Here is a 19,775-nt window from a genome sequence, read left to right on the forward strand (position 1 = left end):
GTAAGCTCCATGCCAAAAAGCAGTTTTGTGACACAGGCTTATGTTAAAATGAATTTTCAGTGATGAACTGACAAAACAAATGAAGAAGAGATGATGATACTGTCTTTCTCCTTGTTTACTTTGTCTATTCTGTCTCTCTTACACAACAGCTTGTTTGTGAGAGCAGTCTCCAGGATGATGGATTCCTAGACAGAATTCCTCTGTCTCCCAAAAGTGCCCTAACCATTGTGCTGTAGAATATTTGAACTTAGTCTTTATTGCTGGAACTGCATGATGCATGTGTGCACTTTATATAATATTATTAAAGGAAGCAAATTTTACGTCCATTCTTTAAAAAACTGAAATATTTTATTTTCTCTAGATAATAGTAGTAAGACTGTATTAACATGGGGAAAATAACATTTTCAGTAGCCTTGATGTTGGAAGTACCTGAACATTTGCTGTAAACAACAAACACCAAAACAAAAAAAGGAAAAGCCTGAGGTAGGTATCTGATGTCAGTTTTAGCCTGAACTATTCATTTGTCAAAATTATGAACAACTGAAAAGAGGTTTCTTTAGTGGAAAATGTTAACAACCCAATGCTGAGTAAGCCCTCTAGAAATCTAGTCCAGCATTGAGCTCAAAGCAGAGCTAACTTCTTGTTTAGAACAAGCTGTGCAGGTCCTGTCTGGTTGACATCTGAGTATCTTCCAAGATTAAGATTTCACAGCCTGTCTTAGCCCCCGTTGCAGTTCATCACCACACTCACAGTGAACCTTTTTCCTTACATCTAATTGCAGTTGTTTTTTTGCAAATTGTGTCTTGCTTTTTCCCTCTTTGTGTCTTGCCTCTCATCCTTTAACTATGTACTTTGGAGAAGAGTCTGGCTCTATCTTCTCTGTAACGTTACTTTGCTCAGTGGAAGACTATAAATGGGATCGCTCCCTTCCCCCAACCTTTCTTCTCAAGCCTGAACAAACGTGGTTCTTGCAGCCTTTCTTCATATGTTATGTGCCCCAGCCCACTAACCGTCCTAGCTGCCTTTCACTGAACTCTTGAAAATCTGCAAGCCTGAAAGCTTGTGATTTATTTTTGTTGAAGTATAAAATATATTTGTCTTCCTAAAATTTTCTAACTTACCTGCGTAGAATCATTTGTCATGTGTTGTATGTTGCTCCTTAACTATGATCAAGAGAAACAGGGAAAGGTGGTTTTTATTTTTACCTCTTCTATTTTCTTTTTTATGTAAAAGAATTTACTTTTTTTCTCAGTTTTTAACTGGAGCACTTAAAGTGTTTACTGAAGGTTGTATCATTTATTTCATGGTTTATAAGGTCCCAGGGTCTAACTAACACTAATAAGGCTACTTTTGACTTGACAGAGGGAAGAATGGCTTATATAGAAAAAATTAAATTTCAGTTATATAAATATTTATCAGCTAGGAAGGCTGTCTCAGATTCCCTGAATTATCTGAAGTATCTTACAGTGTCGTAGTTTCTAACTAGAAGTGCATTTCTAACTTGAAGTGCAAGGACATTTTCTTGAAGAGTAACCTTTGCTCATTATCATTTGTACAAAATTGCTCAAGTTGTGGAAATGAATATGTTACATTAAGGCTAATTATTATATGTGAGTATAAGAAGAATATTAAGTTTCTCCAAAGCATGAAATGGATGTTACAGAGAATAACTGTGCTTAAAACAAACAAACTGAAAACCTTCTCGGACTGTTTAATTAGACAGATCTCCGAGTGGAGTTCTTCCACAGTTAATATAACATTTTTTTTTTAAGAAGCAATTCTGGTAAAATTTTTTAGCCATTTGTAGAAATTTTGCACTTCCAGTGAAAAGATTGTTTTAATAAGAAAAAATATGAGTGTAAGACAAAGTACATACAGGTGTGTATCTCTTAAGTGATTAAAAGAATAGGGAGATCATAGCATATGAACAAGCAGAGGACATTTGGCAAGACTGCTGCAACTACGGTGTGAAGCTGCAATTTCTTCACCATTCCCCCTCTTCCAGGAAAACACGGTTACAGGCAAGTAGCTGTTTTGTCCTCTCTTGAGGTATGGAGATGATGACAAGAAAGTGAGAAAATTTGTTTGTTTCTGACGATGTCAGTAGTTGTGGATTCTTATTTTATATTTTGGGAGGCATACTGCACCTCTGTCACTAATTTATAAAGGAAAATTTGATGAGGATAAAAGTTTGAGAATTTCACATTGTATATAGTGTCCTCATCAACTTTCCCCTACTAAACATTAAACTGTGAGGAGACTGCTCTCCACAACCCTCATCTCTGTGATAATTGCATTGTATTTTGGATATGCTTTTGTTGAATGAACATAGCTATCATGGGGAATGTTGGCTTTTGTGCCCCTTGGATTAAGATTTAGAATTATATTGAATCCACTGAATCATAACATTTAGTATCACATGAGAAAATACTTATAAACAGACTTAGATTTTTTTGTTTTGTAATGTTATGTCTGATACTGGAATAAAGCTGAATTTTAACCAGCTTGAAGAGTTTTGATGTGAATGAACTTCTGATAGAAAACTCAATTTAGAAATGGAAATTAACTATTTGGAGTTTTCTGATTTTTTCTGCAGCAAAAGTCATAATGAGATATTTCAGATCAAGTCAGCTTGAGTCAGAGTTTTTCCCTGATATGACTTCAAACATCTTATTTTTTATGTATTTGAAGGATCAGTAAAACTTCATTTAGCTACTTTATTGCCATATAGGAAACGCCCAGATGGGTCATCACCACTTCTTTGACTCCAGGAGGATATCATCCGTTGCTCATTTCAACTGTGGAAGTTGGAAGCTGGCGCATGAAGAAAAAGGAGGAGTTAAACTACTCTTCCATAAGTTAACAGACATACTAGGCAATGCAAGTTGATAYTGATCTCATTCTGAAAGGAACTATTTATAATGCCTTTAGCAAAACAAAATCATTTTGGTTTCATGAMTTTTGAAAAGTCTTGTGCTAATAAAGATGGCAGTACAAACTTTATTATAAATATAACTGTCAAAATATTTATTGTTGGAAAAATACCAGTATTTCACAAATTTTCTCCACAACGCCTGTTAAACCACAGGCGTTTAACTACATGTAACCACAGGGTAACATGTCCTTGTTGGTGAAAATTTCGAATCTTCTTAATCTTTCAAAAATCCATTGCTTGGTGCTCACCGATAAACAATCATATGTAAGAGCTGAATGGACATTTGACTTAGGAATTCAAAGCTATCTTTTTCTCCCATAAAATTAATGAAATTCTACAGTTTATGGATGTTGATTACAAGGTATTCCATTTTTGTAGCTGTAGTATTATACTGCATGTTCTTATGGTATATTGGGTCGTATTTTGGGGCTGATCACTCTACTTTGAAGGTGATGCAAAATACTGTCAAGCATAAGGAAGAATAGGGGCGCATGTGGTGCCTATCTGTAACACCAATGTTGGTAAGGATGGATCCTGAGAAAAATCCAGCCATCTAAACCTTTATCCTAGCAATTTGCTTTTCATGGATCTGTATAGTATGAATCACCTGATCAGAGTATTTTATCTTTCTGATTTTAACAAGGTATTGTCCATGCAAGGCAAATGTGCGCATTGTTGATTAACTTCATGGATTTCTTTTGTTTGTTTTGTAGAGCTTTCTTGGTGTTTACGCTTTTTGAATTTCACTTAACATTGGTAAGAATTAAATAGTATTGAAGTGCCATCATGGAAGATGAATAAAAGTTCTAATCTAAATAGAATCTCTGTAAGAGTAATTTCTAATTTTTATAGGAATGTGAAAACGAAGAAATCAAGCTCTATATTTGCAGCTTTTCTTGACAAATACTGATGCTATAAATTACACAGCTGTTCTTTCTCTATATGGATTTTGCAGTACTCACAGCGATTTATAGGTTCAGAGTGCAGCTGCTGGAAGTCATTTATTTTCAGTTCTGTATTAAATCTATCATATACAAATGCATTAACATCCAGTACAGAGCTCAAGGGCTTATGGCTTTTTCTCCCTTGTTCTGAGTTGCTGTCCTGCAAACATTTGCAAGATATGCAGAAAACAACATTAAAAACAATTAAACTGATAATAAAGAAAAAAGGGAAACCTTTTTAGTGTTTTCTATGATAAATATTTGAAACTAGCTCATTTTGCAGTTTAAGCTGAGCAGCCACACCAAAACCTACTGTTAACATTTCTGAAACTGGTTATGCTAATAAGCTTGTTCTGACGGATTAGCACTTCAGTTCCATTTGCTTGAATGCCACTCTTTAGACATGTCAGTTGTACCTATATTCACATTTCAGAGATTCAGCCTCTCCTGCAGTCTTTGAATTATGTGCAATTTAAGTGAGTGTGTGAGCATGCATCTTCAATTTACTTGATTCAGCGTGTTTTAATTCCCCCATATATGTAGGGAGTTTGATTGCAAAAAGAGAAACTAGCTTATTTTAAATATTTGGGAAGTATTTGTAATGAATGTATACCTATCCCTAGACTATAACAATAACTGATTGGAGTTTGACAGAAGAACAGAGGCAAGGGGCATGAATATTTTTTGAGTCTATAATCTCTGAGAAAATAGCAGTTGAAACAGGCTGCCTGGTAGGAGTTGTGTATCTGTTTCTCATTGATGATTTCACATTTTTCAAGCTGAGATAATAAATCCAGGAAAATGGAACTATGTTTTGTCCAGCACTAGGGGAAGCTTGTACCCAGGGGAACCTGAGCTGTTTTGTTAGAGAACCCTTGTGACAGATGGAATACCTTTAGATAGACTAAAGTGCAGTAAAAGAAGATTGAAATGAGACAGGCTAACAGTGAAAGGTCTGCAAGATTGGCATATGTTGGCTGGTGTATCAGTGAGAATTCTGGGGGACCACCTGTAACATCATCTTCCGCTATCAGTATTTGTACTTTAGGTGTTTCTAAGGAATCTAACACTGCTAAGGCAGAAAGTGAAACAGATTTTCCATCTAATAAATATTTTTATTGAAAACTATTCCCCAAATTCCCTTATAATTTTAGAAGTTAAAACTCAGAAAGCGTTATTCTGTTTCATTTTTTGTTGTAACTGTTTTATTATATATAAAGTTTATTTTAGCATTTAACCTTCTGCTATAACAGCTTTACTATATTTATTATTATTTATTAATTTTACTAATGTTTAAGTTCTTATTATAACAATTACAAATTTACAGTAATTTGTTAAAACTGCTCTTATGCTACAATTTTGGATGAATCATCTTCCATTGAAAAAATACTGTGCTGAAATACTTCCTGTAAGCTTCGTTAACTGTACTATGTGCATAGTATTTTGTATGATGGTACTTCATATTTTCCATACCTCTGAAATAACTACAGTATGAAAGATTTTATATTTCATCTTGCTTTATATGTTTTATTCTTATGGTTTGTATGAACATTTACAGGCAGATTTTAACCTTGCCTTTCTCACAAATGCAAATCTTTAGGTCTCCTCAGTCCTGTGAGAGGAGTTAGGTCCTACTTTGGCCCATCTTTTGAATTTCTTAGCTGTTCTTTAATTTATAAACTTAGGCAAATTAGACTTTCTGTGTCTCGGCTTTCTGTAATTTCTCAAATGTTGCAGCATCTTTATGGTTTTGAGCAAGCATGGAAGTAACATTGCTGTTCAGTTTGCTCTTAAAGATATTTTAACTTTGTTCTCTCTGCTTTTTGTTTCTCTGTCCTTTATTGGTTGGCCTGCTTTATTGCTTTGTTATCTTGTGTAATAATTCATCTTTGCACTGAAATAATGTGGAATATGAGTTATCCTTAAGTGTCCTTTCTATGGTTTCTAAGGAATTACCGATCCTATAATAGATTACATTCTGTGTATATTCTTGGTTGCAGATGGCATTGAATTTCTGTATCTTTTTGGTTTGTCTTTCAGTTTTGCAGTTTCTAAGATATTCTTGAACACAAGTTTTTTAGGTTCCCTGTAGCAATTACTGCTTTTGTATGTATATATTACTTTTTATGGTAATACAGAAATCCTCATAAATTGGACACTATCTTCATAAAATAATGAGTTTGTCCTGGCTGTGATGGAAGGGGTGGGCCTTTAGGAGGCCAAAGAAGTCTATCACTGCCACATTGTGCCGTTGGCACAGCAGCCCTGACCTTAATTGCCTCTTAGCCCCTGATGTTCTCCATGGCCTGACCGAGCAGCTCTTTAAGCTCTTCCTAGCTTCAGCAGAGTTGCAGGGAAGCTGTGCAGACTCCAGGGTGAGCAGGAGCAGGAAAGGTTTCCAGACTCCTAGATTGTGACTTTTCATATTATTAAGACAGAATGTATTTACTGGGTGGTTTGGTGTGACTGAGTGTACCTCCTGCAGAGTACTGTAGAAGAGAAAGCACTTTGGAACATACCGATCTGTATAGGACTTTTGCTTACTCCTCCAGGATCCATGCTTCCTGTGTTTCTGTCAGGCTTTCCAGCTGTCACTAAATCCGTCCTAGATCAATTATGTACTTCTGTATTTTGTATTTGCATTATATTACTTTGTTAGGTATGTATGCACAAATTCCTTGTCAGTCCTCTGAAAATTGTGATAAGTTGCTTTAATATTAAATTTTAGACTAAATCGTAAATGATCTTGACCACCAGAAGTGTCCATTGCTCTCTGACCTCATTTCTTTTGAGGATGGACATTAAAAAGCAGGTCTGACAGATCAATGATTCATAATCAGTGATAACTGACATTGAAGTAGGAGAGCGTGTTTATTTTTATATAATTAGCTGAAAGGATGAAATAGAGTTTTAAACAAAAGAGATCAACCTTGATAATAAAGGATCCAACAGGCTTCTGAAACAAATGGTTAACATCAGCTAGCTTTTTAACTTCCTAGGAAGAGATCTCCAAGTCACATGAAGAATTAATCTCTGAAAACATTTGAAGTTTAAATAAGGAAATAAAATTATGCCATAAAAACTCTGGACTTAGGAAAATTTTAAACTGCATTTGACAGCAGCAAAAAGCGAAGGTACTTCTTAAGTGGAAATGTTAACACAGAAGAGCTGATTGTTGCTTTAACCRTTGAATAAAGAATATAAGAGGACTGTAGGGGGTTGCTGTCCTGGTCATCCTGGTTTCAGGTGCTGCTGTCTTGGTTATCCTATTTTCGGATGCTTGGAATCAAGTAACATTTAATATATTACTGTCCCTTTCCATCTTTTTTTCCATCCTCTTACTTTTCCTTACACTGTTTCAATCTCATGCTTTCGTACTGTATATCTGCCTTTTCCTGTTTTCCTTTCTTTATATTCATGCAGATTTCTGCAGGGATATTTCATCCCTTTCTTTCCCCTTGCTCCTTCTCCTTTACATCTTCTTTACCCTTCTGCTCTTCAAATCATGATAGGACCTTATGGAGGTTCCCAGCTTCAGATCTGGTGTTTAACCTGGGAGCCCTCTCCCTGATGAATGTTTCCTGCTCTGGTTCCAGAATCGCTTGTTTATGACAAATGTGACTGTAACTTTACTAGGAAAAAACCTTTGTGAGCTAATATATTAAGTGGTATGTGTTTGTCGAAAAAGAATTGCTGGACATAAGGAGAAATTCTATTACATTAATTCTTACCAGAAAAAATTGCTTTGCTACCTTTCAAACTTGGCTACTTCATCTGGGAGACTGACAGTTAATGGAGCAGGGTATTAAAAGTATGGGAACCAAATTCCAAAAATAACAGATAGGGAAGTGACAGCAAGGTGTTGCTTAATAATCTATAACAAGGCTAGAAGTCACTGAAGCATATGAGAGAGAGAATATTTTGTAGTAGTTGCAGTCTTAGCCAACAAAGCCTTAGTAAATTTAAACACTGGGATGTTAACCAGAGGGGGGCAATATTTGATACTTTGAATAAGATCGCTGTGCTACTTTGTGGTATTTTGTATCAGTTTGAATATGATTAATAGTGAATAGGGTATATGTGCAGAAAGAAAGTTGTGAGGCTTCACTTCTAGTTAAAACCTGAGTCCTGTAACAGTTTATTATTAATTCTTGGATATCTTTCTGTGGAATTTCTGGTAGGAAGCAAAGGCTGATATCTTATTTTATGGCAAAATAATGTTAAAGATATTTGGATCTAACCGGATAAGTTTATCCCTTCAAGAGAAGTCGGATTCTAGATCAGGGTATCCAAGCTCATTTTCAGTTCTTTCTGCTTTATCCCTTAACTTTCGTATTAACTTCTAAGCCACACTGGTTATTTCATCAGAATCTCTAATTTTTAATGGATGAACAAGTTATTCATTTGCATTTAAATGAGACTAACAGCAGTTAAAAAAAAAAAAAGAAAAAAAAAAAAAAACCCTTGACCTTACAACAGTGTTATCAAAGTATCATTCTCCTAATATGAATGCTAATGAAAAGCATCTAACAAGCAATCAAAACATCCAGATTTACTAGAAGCTGTCAATAACTTTTTGTTTGTTTCTTACTGCAAAACTGAAACTTTATTTGCAGTTATAGAACAGCTTCTGTATTTCTGTGTACTGACAGTTTAATTCAACATGTCAGCTTTCAGGCGTTCTTTTTCCTGTTTGCATTCTTCAAGACTGTAAAAATCTTTGGAGATTTATTTAGTATTTCTGGAGGTTAAAAAACTTTTATTTCAGTGCCTTGGTACAGCTTTTGACAGTAAACATAAACACTTTCCCCTTCCTTTTCTAAGTGATACGGCATATAGAGAGAGATTTCATCTATACTTCTTTGTTATTATCAAACTCTTCTTGCATTCCTATTTCCTGCCAGATTGGTGAAGTAATTTGTGTTCTAGCTTCAGGGGAGAATAGAGAACTGTCAGGTACTGAAGTTGCATCTTCAGCAAGTACACATAACATTTTCAGACATGGCCATGATTTGGGATTCCCCGTTTGAATGCCTGGGATAAAAGTTTCATGCATTTTGAAAAATCAAGGACCAAAAATGATTAAACTATTCTGAAAATCAGACCTTGGTATTCCATGTTCATGGAAATCAGTGAACAAGGCAGCACCTCTCTCTAAAGAAAAAGCTATACATGGTGTGTACATGTTACATGTTACATGCATTACATGTTACAGTTAGAGCCAATGATGCTGATCTTCTGCTTGCTGTTAAAGCTGACTGAAAGTCAGGTGGCTTTATAAACAGTGCTGAGTTTTCACAGAGACAGAGTAGATTATTTAAGATTCTGTCCTCTGCTGACATTGTCATGGCTTTGTACTGTAACAGTTCGCATTCTGCATATTCATATTCAAGGCTGATGCAAACAAACTCTGCCTAGAGCTTACAGCTGTGTAGAGTGTTTGTGTGTGTGTATGGTGTATATATACTTTCAGCATGCATACTGTAGTATAGTTTAGCATCACACACGAAGAATTGCCTCTGAAGCCAGTAAAATAAACTCTGGAGGCCAGTAAGATTGGAATTCCTGACAATCAAGCAAGCAAGACAATCTGTGTAATGTAAAGAAAGATTCCTGTTTTTATCTGCACTGCACAACACACACAATAGTGTTATGATGCATCTTCTAAAATGGCTTACTTCCATGGTGTGTGCAAGCACAGTTGTTTAGGAGATTTTTGGTATTTTGGTATTATCTATCTGTTGGAGGAGAGAGATGAGAAAGGAAAATGTTTTACACCACTGGAGTGTAACAGATTTAATTTATTTGATCTACCAGTGGAGCAATTCATGGAAACATTTTTTTTTTTTTTTTTTAGGACATATATAAAAACAGTAAAAATATTAAAAAAGCTGTATGTTTAGGAGATTTTTGGTATTTTGGTATTATCTATCTGTTGGAGGAGAGAGATGAGAAAGGAAAATGTTTTACACCACTGGAGTGTAACAGATTTAATTTATTTGATCTACCAGTGGAGCAATTCATGGAAACATTTTTTTTTTTTTTTTTTAAGCAACATATGAACAAACAGGCTTATGTGTAATATAGCTGTATGATCCATTGAAGTTTCATTTGTGCTAACCAAATTGTTATCCAAAGTCAAGCCCAGAAGTCAGTCCGTGTGTCAGTCAGGATCAGGCTGGTGAGAGTAACCAGTAATCACTAGACAGGTCCATAGGGCCAAGGCAGAAAATCAGTCTGTGGGTCAGAATCCAGATCAACAGGGTCTATGGCCAGGCACAGGTAGTGGGGTGRGAACCAGTGGTACCAGACTGAGCTGAAAGGGGCTCCTGGACCCATGGTTTCTCAAGATCCTTGTCAGGAGCAGGAAGCTTTTAAAGTCTATGAGAAAGTAGTACTACCCTGAAAGGACTGATACAGCTCAAGAGCAATGTTGCCATCAGTATCAATGCCATTTTTTTCCCCCACTTTGTGAGATACTCTCTTTTTGCTGAATGAGACCACATAGTACTTACAAAATGAGTGAACTGGAGCCATACCCAGAGAAATGACGCATGAGCAAAAACACTTGGAAGAGTTTATGAGCTCTCCTATCATCTTTGTTGATTCCCCAAATAGACATTGCACTTTGGCAGCTGCTCTTGACTGAAAACTGAACATCAAGGCTGAAGCTTAAGCCATGATAAAAAAAATAATGTTTTTGTTCCTTCATCCTATAGTGGTACAAAACTGTGAGAGTTTGTATGTTGTTTTTTTTCTCCTGGATATGGAGCTCAGTGCAGTGATGTCTGTCTCTGCAAACAGTGAACTAGATGACTGCAGTGCATTTTATTTGAAGTTACCTTTGTGAACCTCTTGTTGACTGCAGCATGTGCAAAATATAGCAGTTATTTATACTTGTGGAGATGCCTGAATCTCATGAGTTGTGCTGATGCAACTACTCTGTGAAAAAGAACTGTTTTACAGCTTACTTGCATAGCACTTGTGTAACTCTATGTTTCATTCTGTGCAAGGTTAAGGCAGTGAATTCAGCAAGGGACAGTATGTGTAGAGTGTCTGTTGGAGTACAACTCTCACTACATTCCTGTCAGACCCATGACTGAATGCTCAGACCTTTAAAAGTCTGTAGTCTTAGTGCAGAGGCTGATCGAAAGGTGTGCAAGCATATTCAGGTTTAGCACAGTGCTCGTCAATGTTACATTAACACTCTGCTTGTAGTTTTCAAGTGATATATTGTATCAAAAATAAATCAAAATGAATTGTATATTTTCTCAGTATTACTTTCCTGTGTTTCCTAATGGTATACTCTCTAGTTACAAATGAAAAGGAATCAGGTGATTTCTGTATTTTTCTCTCCAGTGAAAATGGTTTGAGAAGTACGGGTTAAAAATCTGTGTGTAGAGACTGACTTCCTTCTTTTAAAGAACTAGTTGCATTATTCTAACAATCCACATATGCAAAGGTTTGATAAAGAAATCACTCTCTCTTTTTGGCCCTGTTGTGCAGAAGGTCAGACTAAGATTATTGAATGTCTCTTCCTGTTTGTGAATCACATAAAAAATCTTGAGGATTTAATTTTTCATCAAGGTGGAAAAGAGCAATATCCCTACAGTTGTTTTGGGGCTGTCTAAGGCTTGCAGCTGAAAAGCAAAGTAGTGATATATTTCATGGGTTTAAACATAAAAAAAAAAAAAAGTGTTGTTGAACAGAAGTGAGGCTTTTCATAGCTGGATTTACCAATACTGTGCTTTTGAAACTTGACACAATATAGTGTGAAACAAAACTGTGTGTTTTTCCAAACATTTCTGGACAGCTAAAGAATAAGAAATTTCAGAACAAAAACTATTTATTCATCTTCAGGTGTGTAATTTGACAATGAGGTTACCCTGTTTGTATGATTGCCATGTAGAGGGCCTCCTTGATAGCCAGCTTTCTTGAAAGCCAAATCATGTTAAGAGACAGCAAGCTTTCAACAAGTGTTTATATACTAAATTCAAAACTGACAATGTGCTTTACAAACATTTGTAAAAACACAGCCTTACAGACTCTGAAAGAAACTAGTGCACATCTATGTAGCATTTCCTAAGTTCTAAAGGCCACAAAGATGGTTGGGGGCCTGAACACTTGCCTTTTGAGGAGAGGCTGACAGAACAGGACTCGTTCAGCCTGGGGAAGAGAGACGACTTGGGGGACATGACAGCAGCCCCCCCAGCACCTACAAGGAGATTGCTGAGAAGGCAGAACCAGGTCTGCATGGCAGTGCAGGCTGGAAGGGCAAGAGACTGCAGGCATAAATTGGAATGAGAGAGTTTTAGACTGAATGTAAGGAAACCTTTCCTCTCCATGCAGTGGAGCAGGGCACTCAGAGAGGTTGTGCAGTCTCCATCCTTTTGAAGGTTTTCAAGATGTAACTGGATAAGGACCTGAGCAACCAGGTCTGACCCCAGCTGACTGTACTTTGAGCAGGAAGATGAACTAGAGCCCTTCTGAGGTCCCTTCTGACCTGAATTATTCTGATACTAGGAAAATTAGCTTTTGCATTGGCTTTCTTGACTAAACAGTGGTTCTCCCACAACTTCTACAAAATTGCCGTTCACATAGGTACATAGAGGAAAGCCTGTCATTGGGACTACTGTGTGTGTGTATATGTGCACACATGCACACACACATTTACACACACACACAAATGAATTTGAGTTCAAGCTGGGCCTAGGGGTCACACAGGCAATTGCAGACTAGCACAAATACATACTGTATTGCAAGTGTTAATAAACAGAAGAAATCAGCATAATCATTTTGCATGAACCTATAGTATTTCTGCATTGTTTTTTGAGGAAGCTATGTGTCACAAGCAAGCACTAATGTATGGTAAGTTGTTTTCTGAAGCTTTTCATATTTGCCTGTGTGCTTTTATCACTGCATGCGTGTTCTAATGGTCAGAAAATATATGCTGGAGTTTCTTAATACTGTCTTAATATCAGCCCTTTAATTTATATTTGAATTTTAAATGTCTCCAGTTAAAGTTGTTTTCCTACTTCTTGACATCAAATGGATAGATGAGAAAGTGATTTAAGATACAAGTCAATATTACCCCGTTGTTTCAATTGTTTTGGTAATTTTAACATACCATTTTGTCTCATTTGCTTTTCGTTTACCTCCCTCAATTGACTTTTTATGTCACAGTGGTCCTAGTTACTCCCAATTTGTCAGTTAAAATTAAATGATTAGCATTTTTTTACAGTTTGTTTTTTCCTAATGTAATAATTTAATGCAGTGAGAAGTAGATACTTTTGTAAATAATGCATATAGATGTGGCTGATGCAATGCCAATGAAAATAATTGGAAAGACTTGCGTTTGCTTTAGAGCAGGCTGCAAGCAGCTTTGCATACACTTTGTCATTCACTCTTCATTGTGTCTCTTCTCATTGTTTGAAACTAGTGCCACAGGCTTTTGTTGTTCTGATGTGCCATTTTCCATTCCTTTCTTTCTTTTTTTTTTCTTTTTTTTTTTATTTTACCTCTGAGTTTAATTTCATCCAAACTATTTTTCAAATATCTAGTAGTTTTCTTCAAAGGGACAAGATGCAAAAAAGAAGGTAAGGAGAGTGTGTAAAGTAAAATAGGATGAGACAGAAGGCTCCTTACAATCCTGATGCTGACCGTGTGCTTGCCTTGAAATTTATAGCTTTCWGCTGCCCAAGTAACTGTGCCTGAGCTTGACTCCTAGAAACACCTAGAAACACTTAAAACCGACTTGATAGCTCTATGGAGCTTCTGGTTATAAGGTTCACGTTGTTCCTTATTGTCTGGGCTACCAGAAGGCAGTGGGATTTCAGGAAGGTCTGGGTGGAAAAGAAAGGAAGAGGAGGAGTGTGGCAAGGTTCCTGAGTTCTCTTAAGTGTGCACTTGACGTGGAGAGAGGAGAAATAGGCAGTTTCCAGAGATGGCTTTTCACAGGCCCTGTTTTTCTTTTCTCACCTTCTATGCTTTCCTGGGAATACATGGTTCTCATCTCTGACCTGCTGTTCCTTTCTACAGTGTGCTTGGGATTTATACTGATGAGGCAGGGAAGTAAACACAAGAAATTAGCTTAAAAGCACAAACACGGAATTTCTTGCTTGACCCTATCTGTACCCACCGCCCTTCTTTATTGCCTATTAAGAAAGACATATTTGAGAGAAGAGACAGCTAATTTGCAGGCTAGTCCTGAGATGAACCATCATAGGAAAACCGTACTTAAGAATAAGCAAAATGTGGACAGATTTTCATCCTGGCTATAAGACACAATAAAAATATGATTTTTTTTTGCATAGGATTGGCTCATTCTTTGTGAGATAAGAATGATCCTAAATTTAACTGTAAGTATTGTTGTAGACATAGTCAATTTTCATAATTTTTGATTTTTCCTTAATTTTTCCTTAAACAGAATACACATAGAAAAAAATATTTATATTTACTTGTCAGTTTTGAAGTGCTTTTGGAAAAAAACAGCATGTTCTTTTGCTGACAGGATTTGAAATCTAGCAATCAGCGAGATGAAATTGCTGCAGCACGTGCAAGTCTGAAGGAAAATTCATCTCTTCTACATTCAATATGTTCAGCTTGTTTGGAACATTCAGATGTTGCATCCCTTACAGCCAGCAAGGACTCAATTTGTAATGAAATACAGAATGCTCTCAGTGTAATTTCTAATGCTTCCCAAGGAGTTAGAAATGAAATGGGACAACCTATATCTCATACAGCTACTCTCGGAAGTGCCCTTGATGAGCTTGAGGTAGGTAAATGCATAAATCTGTAACACTGCAACATTTTTTGGGAAAATGTTTAATTCTTTTTTTTTTTAATTTTAACTATTGCTGTAATTGACAGATTAAAGACATTAGAAACTGAAGCTTTGCTTCGTCTTAGTGATAATTGTGTCACTGTAAACTATTTCACTGAGAGGGATCACTTCCTTCAACACAGTTTGAAATTAAGTCTTCACATCTGTTCAGTGTTTGGCTTGTTTTGAACAGCAGGCAAGAATTAGTTCCAAATGTATCACTAAAGGCGAAGACAGAAAAAAAATCCTTGAATATCTGGGCAGAACTCATGAGTTCAGTTTAAAAATGACAAGAACAATTATCAGATGATGATAATCACTGCTGCCCTGACTATATTTCAACTAGTTTGATGCAAGATAAAATTCTTTACTCCAAAATTTGTCATTGGGAACATCATGTAATTACGTCCTGCTGATTGACAGTGGTAAGAGCCAGCTTGGAGGGTGAGGTTGCAGACAGTGTTCCTCATCTAGTGTAAGTGGTGCATGCCCAGATCAACAAGGGGAATAAACATTTCTAAATACATTTGCAAATATGGGTCTTTTTAGTTGTAAAAACACAGAGCTATCGGATGCCAGCCTTGGAACTCCAATATTATTGACACACTTTCAGGTAAATTGGGGTTATGATTGATGATGAAAGATTTTGCCTAAAATTTTCAATGAAGCATGGAAGAAATGCACTGAAATTCRTATATGGCACTACTCCTGTAGTGGCAGTTTATTAATCAAAACAGACATCTCAATCATGTCCAAAGTTGAATCGCTGATACTTTTTCCCAAAGGAACAGGTTATAAGTCTGTATTTCATCCTTCATTACTGCTTCCATTGGGTTTTAAAATTACAGTTGCTAGTCAATAATCATTATTTGATAGAAAAAACCTCAGGTTTTATGTATAATATGTCTTTTGTTACAGTGGAACTCTGAATGACAAATAATCCAACTTAAATTAGAGCTGTTGTTTACCTGTTTTTTCTTAAAAAAAATATTTTTTTTTCTTACAGAATTTAGTGAAGTGGTCATTTATGCTGACCAGAGGGAAATCACTCTGTCTGTATGACAGCCATGCCATTTTAATAAATCATTTTTCTGATGTCATTAATTTTACTATTGTTTTCAAATCTAAGAATTGTGATAATTATGAAAGGGAAATTTCTCCTTTGGATTGAATTTATTTTTAGTCAGAAACATATGAGCCTGGCTGTTGTAAAATGTTATTTGTTTATTGAATTTTAAATTCATTTTTACTTGAGTAACACAAGTAGGAACTGAGGCTGTATGAGTTAGATAAAGCACGATTTATAGAGCGTTTAACTTTTAAAAATGATTTTATGAATTAAATGGTTATACTTTATTTATAGAAAGTTGTACTGGCTATAGGACCTGAAATAACCTTTGCTCTATCTTGTTCTTGCAAATACAGTGCCATGAAATAAACTGATGTAGTAAATAGTCTGTTGGGAGCAAATCTCATTAAATGTTTATAGTGTGGAAATGTGTCAAGAAGCTTACCCAACAATTTAGTATCTAGATGTTTTGCAATGTCATTCCTGCTTTGCCAGTGCTGGCAGTGTGAAAGTAATCATAGATTCATAGGTGAGGAAACCACCAGAAAAATTAGAGAAGTTAACTTAAATCAGTAGATTTCACAAGAATTCCTCTCATAGGTCTGTTTAACTACCATGTCGTTCATAATTAAACACAGAATTTTAATGTTAAAAGCTTAATTACTTGTTAAGAGCTGTTAAAAGAGCACATAGGTGTGGGTTATCTAGTACATTTCAGTGGTTTTTCAGCTTATGAATGTAAAGAGAGCTCTCACAAAAGGTACAGTTCATGCCAAACTGCTCTGTCAGCTCGCTCATCTAATACATGGTTCTTTGATGACTATGGCCATCTAGCAGAGCAGTTACTCACCAGACATCAAAATACTGTAAATCAGCCCCAAATGTTAGGAAATATAACCATGTTTCTGTATACCCATGCTTCCTCTTTTTCAAGGTTCAGAGGACTAATGAGGGAAAAAACACGGGCCTAACCATTCTGTTTAAGCTCTCATTTTTATATAAAAACTCAAGTTTTTATAGACTGCTCTCTGCACTCATTCAAATGTTCTGAGGTTCCCAGCCAGAGGAGCACCTCTTCTGATGGTGCTTAGTCCCTCTGCATCTACAGGTTTTGGAGCATTTATTTAGGCTTTTGCTCTTAAAGCAAAATTGCTTGTTGCATATCTAGTGTATGTTCGTTGGCTGGAGTTGAATCATCTTTTCTGCTTTGGTATACTGGTCGCACATACTTGATTAAATTGCTTGAAGAATTATCTGCAGGTATAATCTTAAATCATATTTTCCTGGGTATTATTGCCTAGAATTTGTTTGATTTACTGTTGAACTTTAGTAGCTTTTTTTGCTTGAGTATGACAATGCTGTTGGTCCATCTTTGCATAGACTTCATACTGTCTCCTAGAAGACGTTTTTCCATCTGTTTCTTCTAAGACCTGAAAGCAGTCATCATGCTATCTATATGACTGACTGACTGTAGTCATCAGACACATCTCAGTCTTCCGTGATGAATCGGCTTCTTTCTGCAGTAACACTTAAATATTTTACTTGGCCAGTGCATTTATATCATGATGGACATTGTGTGTACAGTCCAGTGCTGAGGTGCTTATGTCAGATACAGTAGGTTGACAGTGAAGTTGGTGCTCCAATGAATAATAACTAAGTGGCACAGCTCCAACAGACAGGAGTGAGATACTACAGGGCAATTGGGTATTCAAGATGGTAATGTGAATGAGGGGGACTGAATTTCAAATTTCTAATACAAATAAACCTGTCTCCCGCATCAGAAGTGAATGTCCAGACCTCTGGAAACTGGCTACGTTGGAATGCCTACCCTTGTCGTTCCTAGGAGATTGTCATGGATGAGTCTTTCATGTATAAGATTGATTTGAAATTATCTGCTGAATATAAGTTAATTATCTGTAAAAGAAGTGTAAATACAGACTTTTCCAAATCTGTATTAATATGCTGGTTATCAAAGTTAAAACTTTTTCCTTTTTAATTCTACTGTGGCTTTTGATATAGCCAAAGTAAGGAAAATTTAGATAATGCATTGGTTAAAGGTATTATGCAGGAAAGCACAGTTCCTAGTACTGAGAACTATTTGGATGCTACTTTTCAAGTTATGCATTCCTACCTAGAGTGGTGACAGCTGGAAGCAGTTAATTTCCACACCCTTTCAGAGTCCATAATGGCACTTCTTACCATGCATTTGCAATCCCTTGTACTGCATTTCCCAGGCTTCCTGCAGTGCATATTGTATAGGGCATGTTGTAACTTACCTTGCCTCTAGACAAATTGGGTGCAGTTTTCCTTTGCATTCAGCCTTAATCTCACTTCCCTAAGGAAACTCAACAAAGAAAGGAAATTATGAATTAAAATACAGATGTCCTATAATAATGCTCTTAATGTGTCTCCAAGTCATCCCGCACCTGAACAAGTGCTATCCTGCTACCTTCACCCTTCCCAAAATGTGTCTTCAGATACATTTCCTTCCTTTTTGTGGCAATAGCTATTATAGCTATATAAGAGATATAAGCTATAGAAGAGATAGAGGAGTTTTAATATTTTAATTAAAGTAGGAGGCTTCTGATGACACTGCTAAGAGCTGGATCACCACTCCTATCAGGCCTGGCTCTTAGGCATTGGTAGATTAGGAGGTTGCCTGCAAAAGCAAAACAGTGTCCTATGCTGTTGCCTGGGTGAGCCAGGCTGGCTGATCTATTGCCAGCCGGAGATTAGCATATATGGAGCAGTTTCTGAGTAGGAGAGCAAACCATCTTCCTTCTGTCCAAGCCCTCTTTCTCTTTCTTGGATATCCCTCTTCACAGCAGGAGCAGCCAGGTCCTGGCAATTTTTCAGCTTTTCTTCTCACTGTCCTTTGAAAGGAAAAAAGTCATTTTTTTGTAACTGCTGTGAGGTTCTTGACTGGCTCCAAATTCTGAACTTCTATAAAAGAGAGTGAAGCAGTGAAATGCCTTCTTCCTTTACTCTAACCTTGCTAGTGGGCAGGTGGTGGTATAGTCATGGCCCCCTTCCAGTTTGGCACTGATTCCAAAGTTGCACGTGAACTTGATGTTTCTATGATCTGTATATTTTTAACATCTTTCAATTAGGAAATAATTAAGATTAATAGGTAGGATTAATATATTACTCTTATGGATACAAACATAGCCTTGTTTTTTCATCTCCAGAATGTTAAAGCTCTTTCCATCACATTTGCACGTAAATTCCCTTCCAGTTTGGATAGGTGGACATTGTCTTGAGAAAATCCAGGAACTTGAAAATACATAGTTGATGTTTTAGCATATCTAAGGTTGCATCTTTCAGATACACATCAAGAACTGACATAGACTCATAAGCTATTTTACAGCTAGATATATCCTATCACTTGCTGTAACAAGTCCATAAACCTAATTTTAGACTTTTTGTAGTCTCAGAATAGACAATTGCAATAATAGTATCACTGGCCTGTTTTTTGTGGTGCTCTGCTGTGATATGAAAGACCAAAAATTCAGTGCAGGATGTGTGTACAGACAGACAAAAAAGCTCAGTAGTATCTTTCCAGTTTGAGGATGGGAGTTTGTGTTGTCCCAGTTCCAGGTACAAAGCAGAACATAAGCCACTTTAAAAACTTAGAGAATTTTAGTTTAGAGAAGGACATACTGAGGTTAAGTAAGAAGGTTCATTCTCAAATAATTTTCTGTGTATTAATAGGCAGTAAGTGTGGGGCTGAAATGTTGAGAGTACTTAAATACCTTGAGTGCTTTTAAATGAGATGGAGTACTTCAGGGCAACACAAGGGTAATGGAGGAGGAATATTTAGAAAGTTACACTTTTCCTGCAAGTTGGGAATGTGAGCTACCATTTGAACTGCAATGTAATGCAGAAAGAACAGCCACTGTCAGATTTCTGTATTAAAATACTTTCTTTGGAAATATTTGGATTATGAAGTCTGACTTTTTTTCTGTAGTTTTGCTGGAGAATTTTCCTGGTATTTCAAAGTAATTC

At 36.3% G+C, this 19,775-nt stretch overlaps 1 protein-coding gene across 3 annotated transcripts in view; it reads left to right on the forward strand.

The window, feature by feature from the left end:
- The window catches only part of CTNNA3 (catenin alpha 3), a 446,797-nt gene that overhangs the window by 79,828 nt on the left and 347,194 nt on the right, over positions 1-19,775 (forward strand). For all 3 annotated transcript variants that reach the window (XM_085301619.1, XM_085301618.1, XM_085301620.1), the window contains exon 6: positions 14,390-14,653. In XM_085301619.1, coding sequence (XP_085157745.1) covers positions 14,390-14,653 — 264 coding nt within the window. The remainder of the gene's footprint in view (positions 1-14,389; positions 14,654-19,775) is intronic.

This window comes from Rhea americana, unplaced genomic scaffold, assembly GCF_003343005.1.
Source record: "Rhea americana isolate MKP2758 unplaced genomic scaffold, rheAme1 scaffold_179, whole genome shotgun sequence".
Lineage (NCBI taxonomy): Eukaryota > Metazoa > Chordata > Aves > Rheiformes > Rheidae > Rhea > Rhea americana.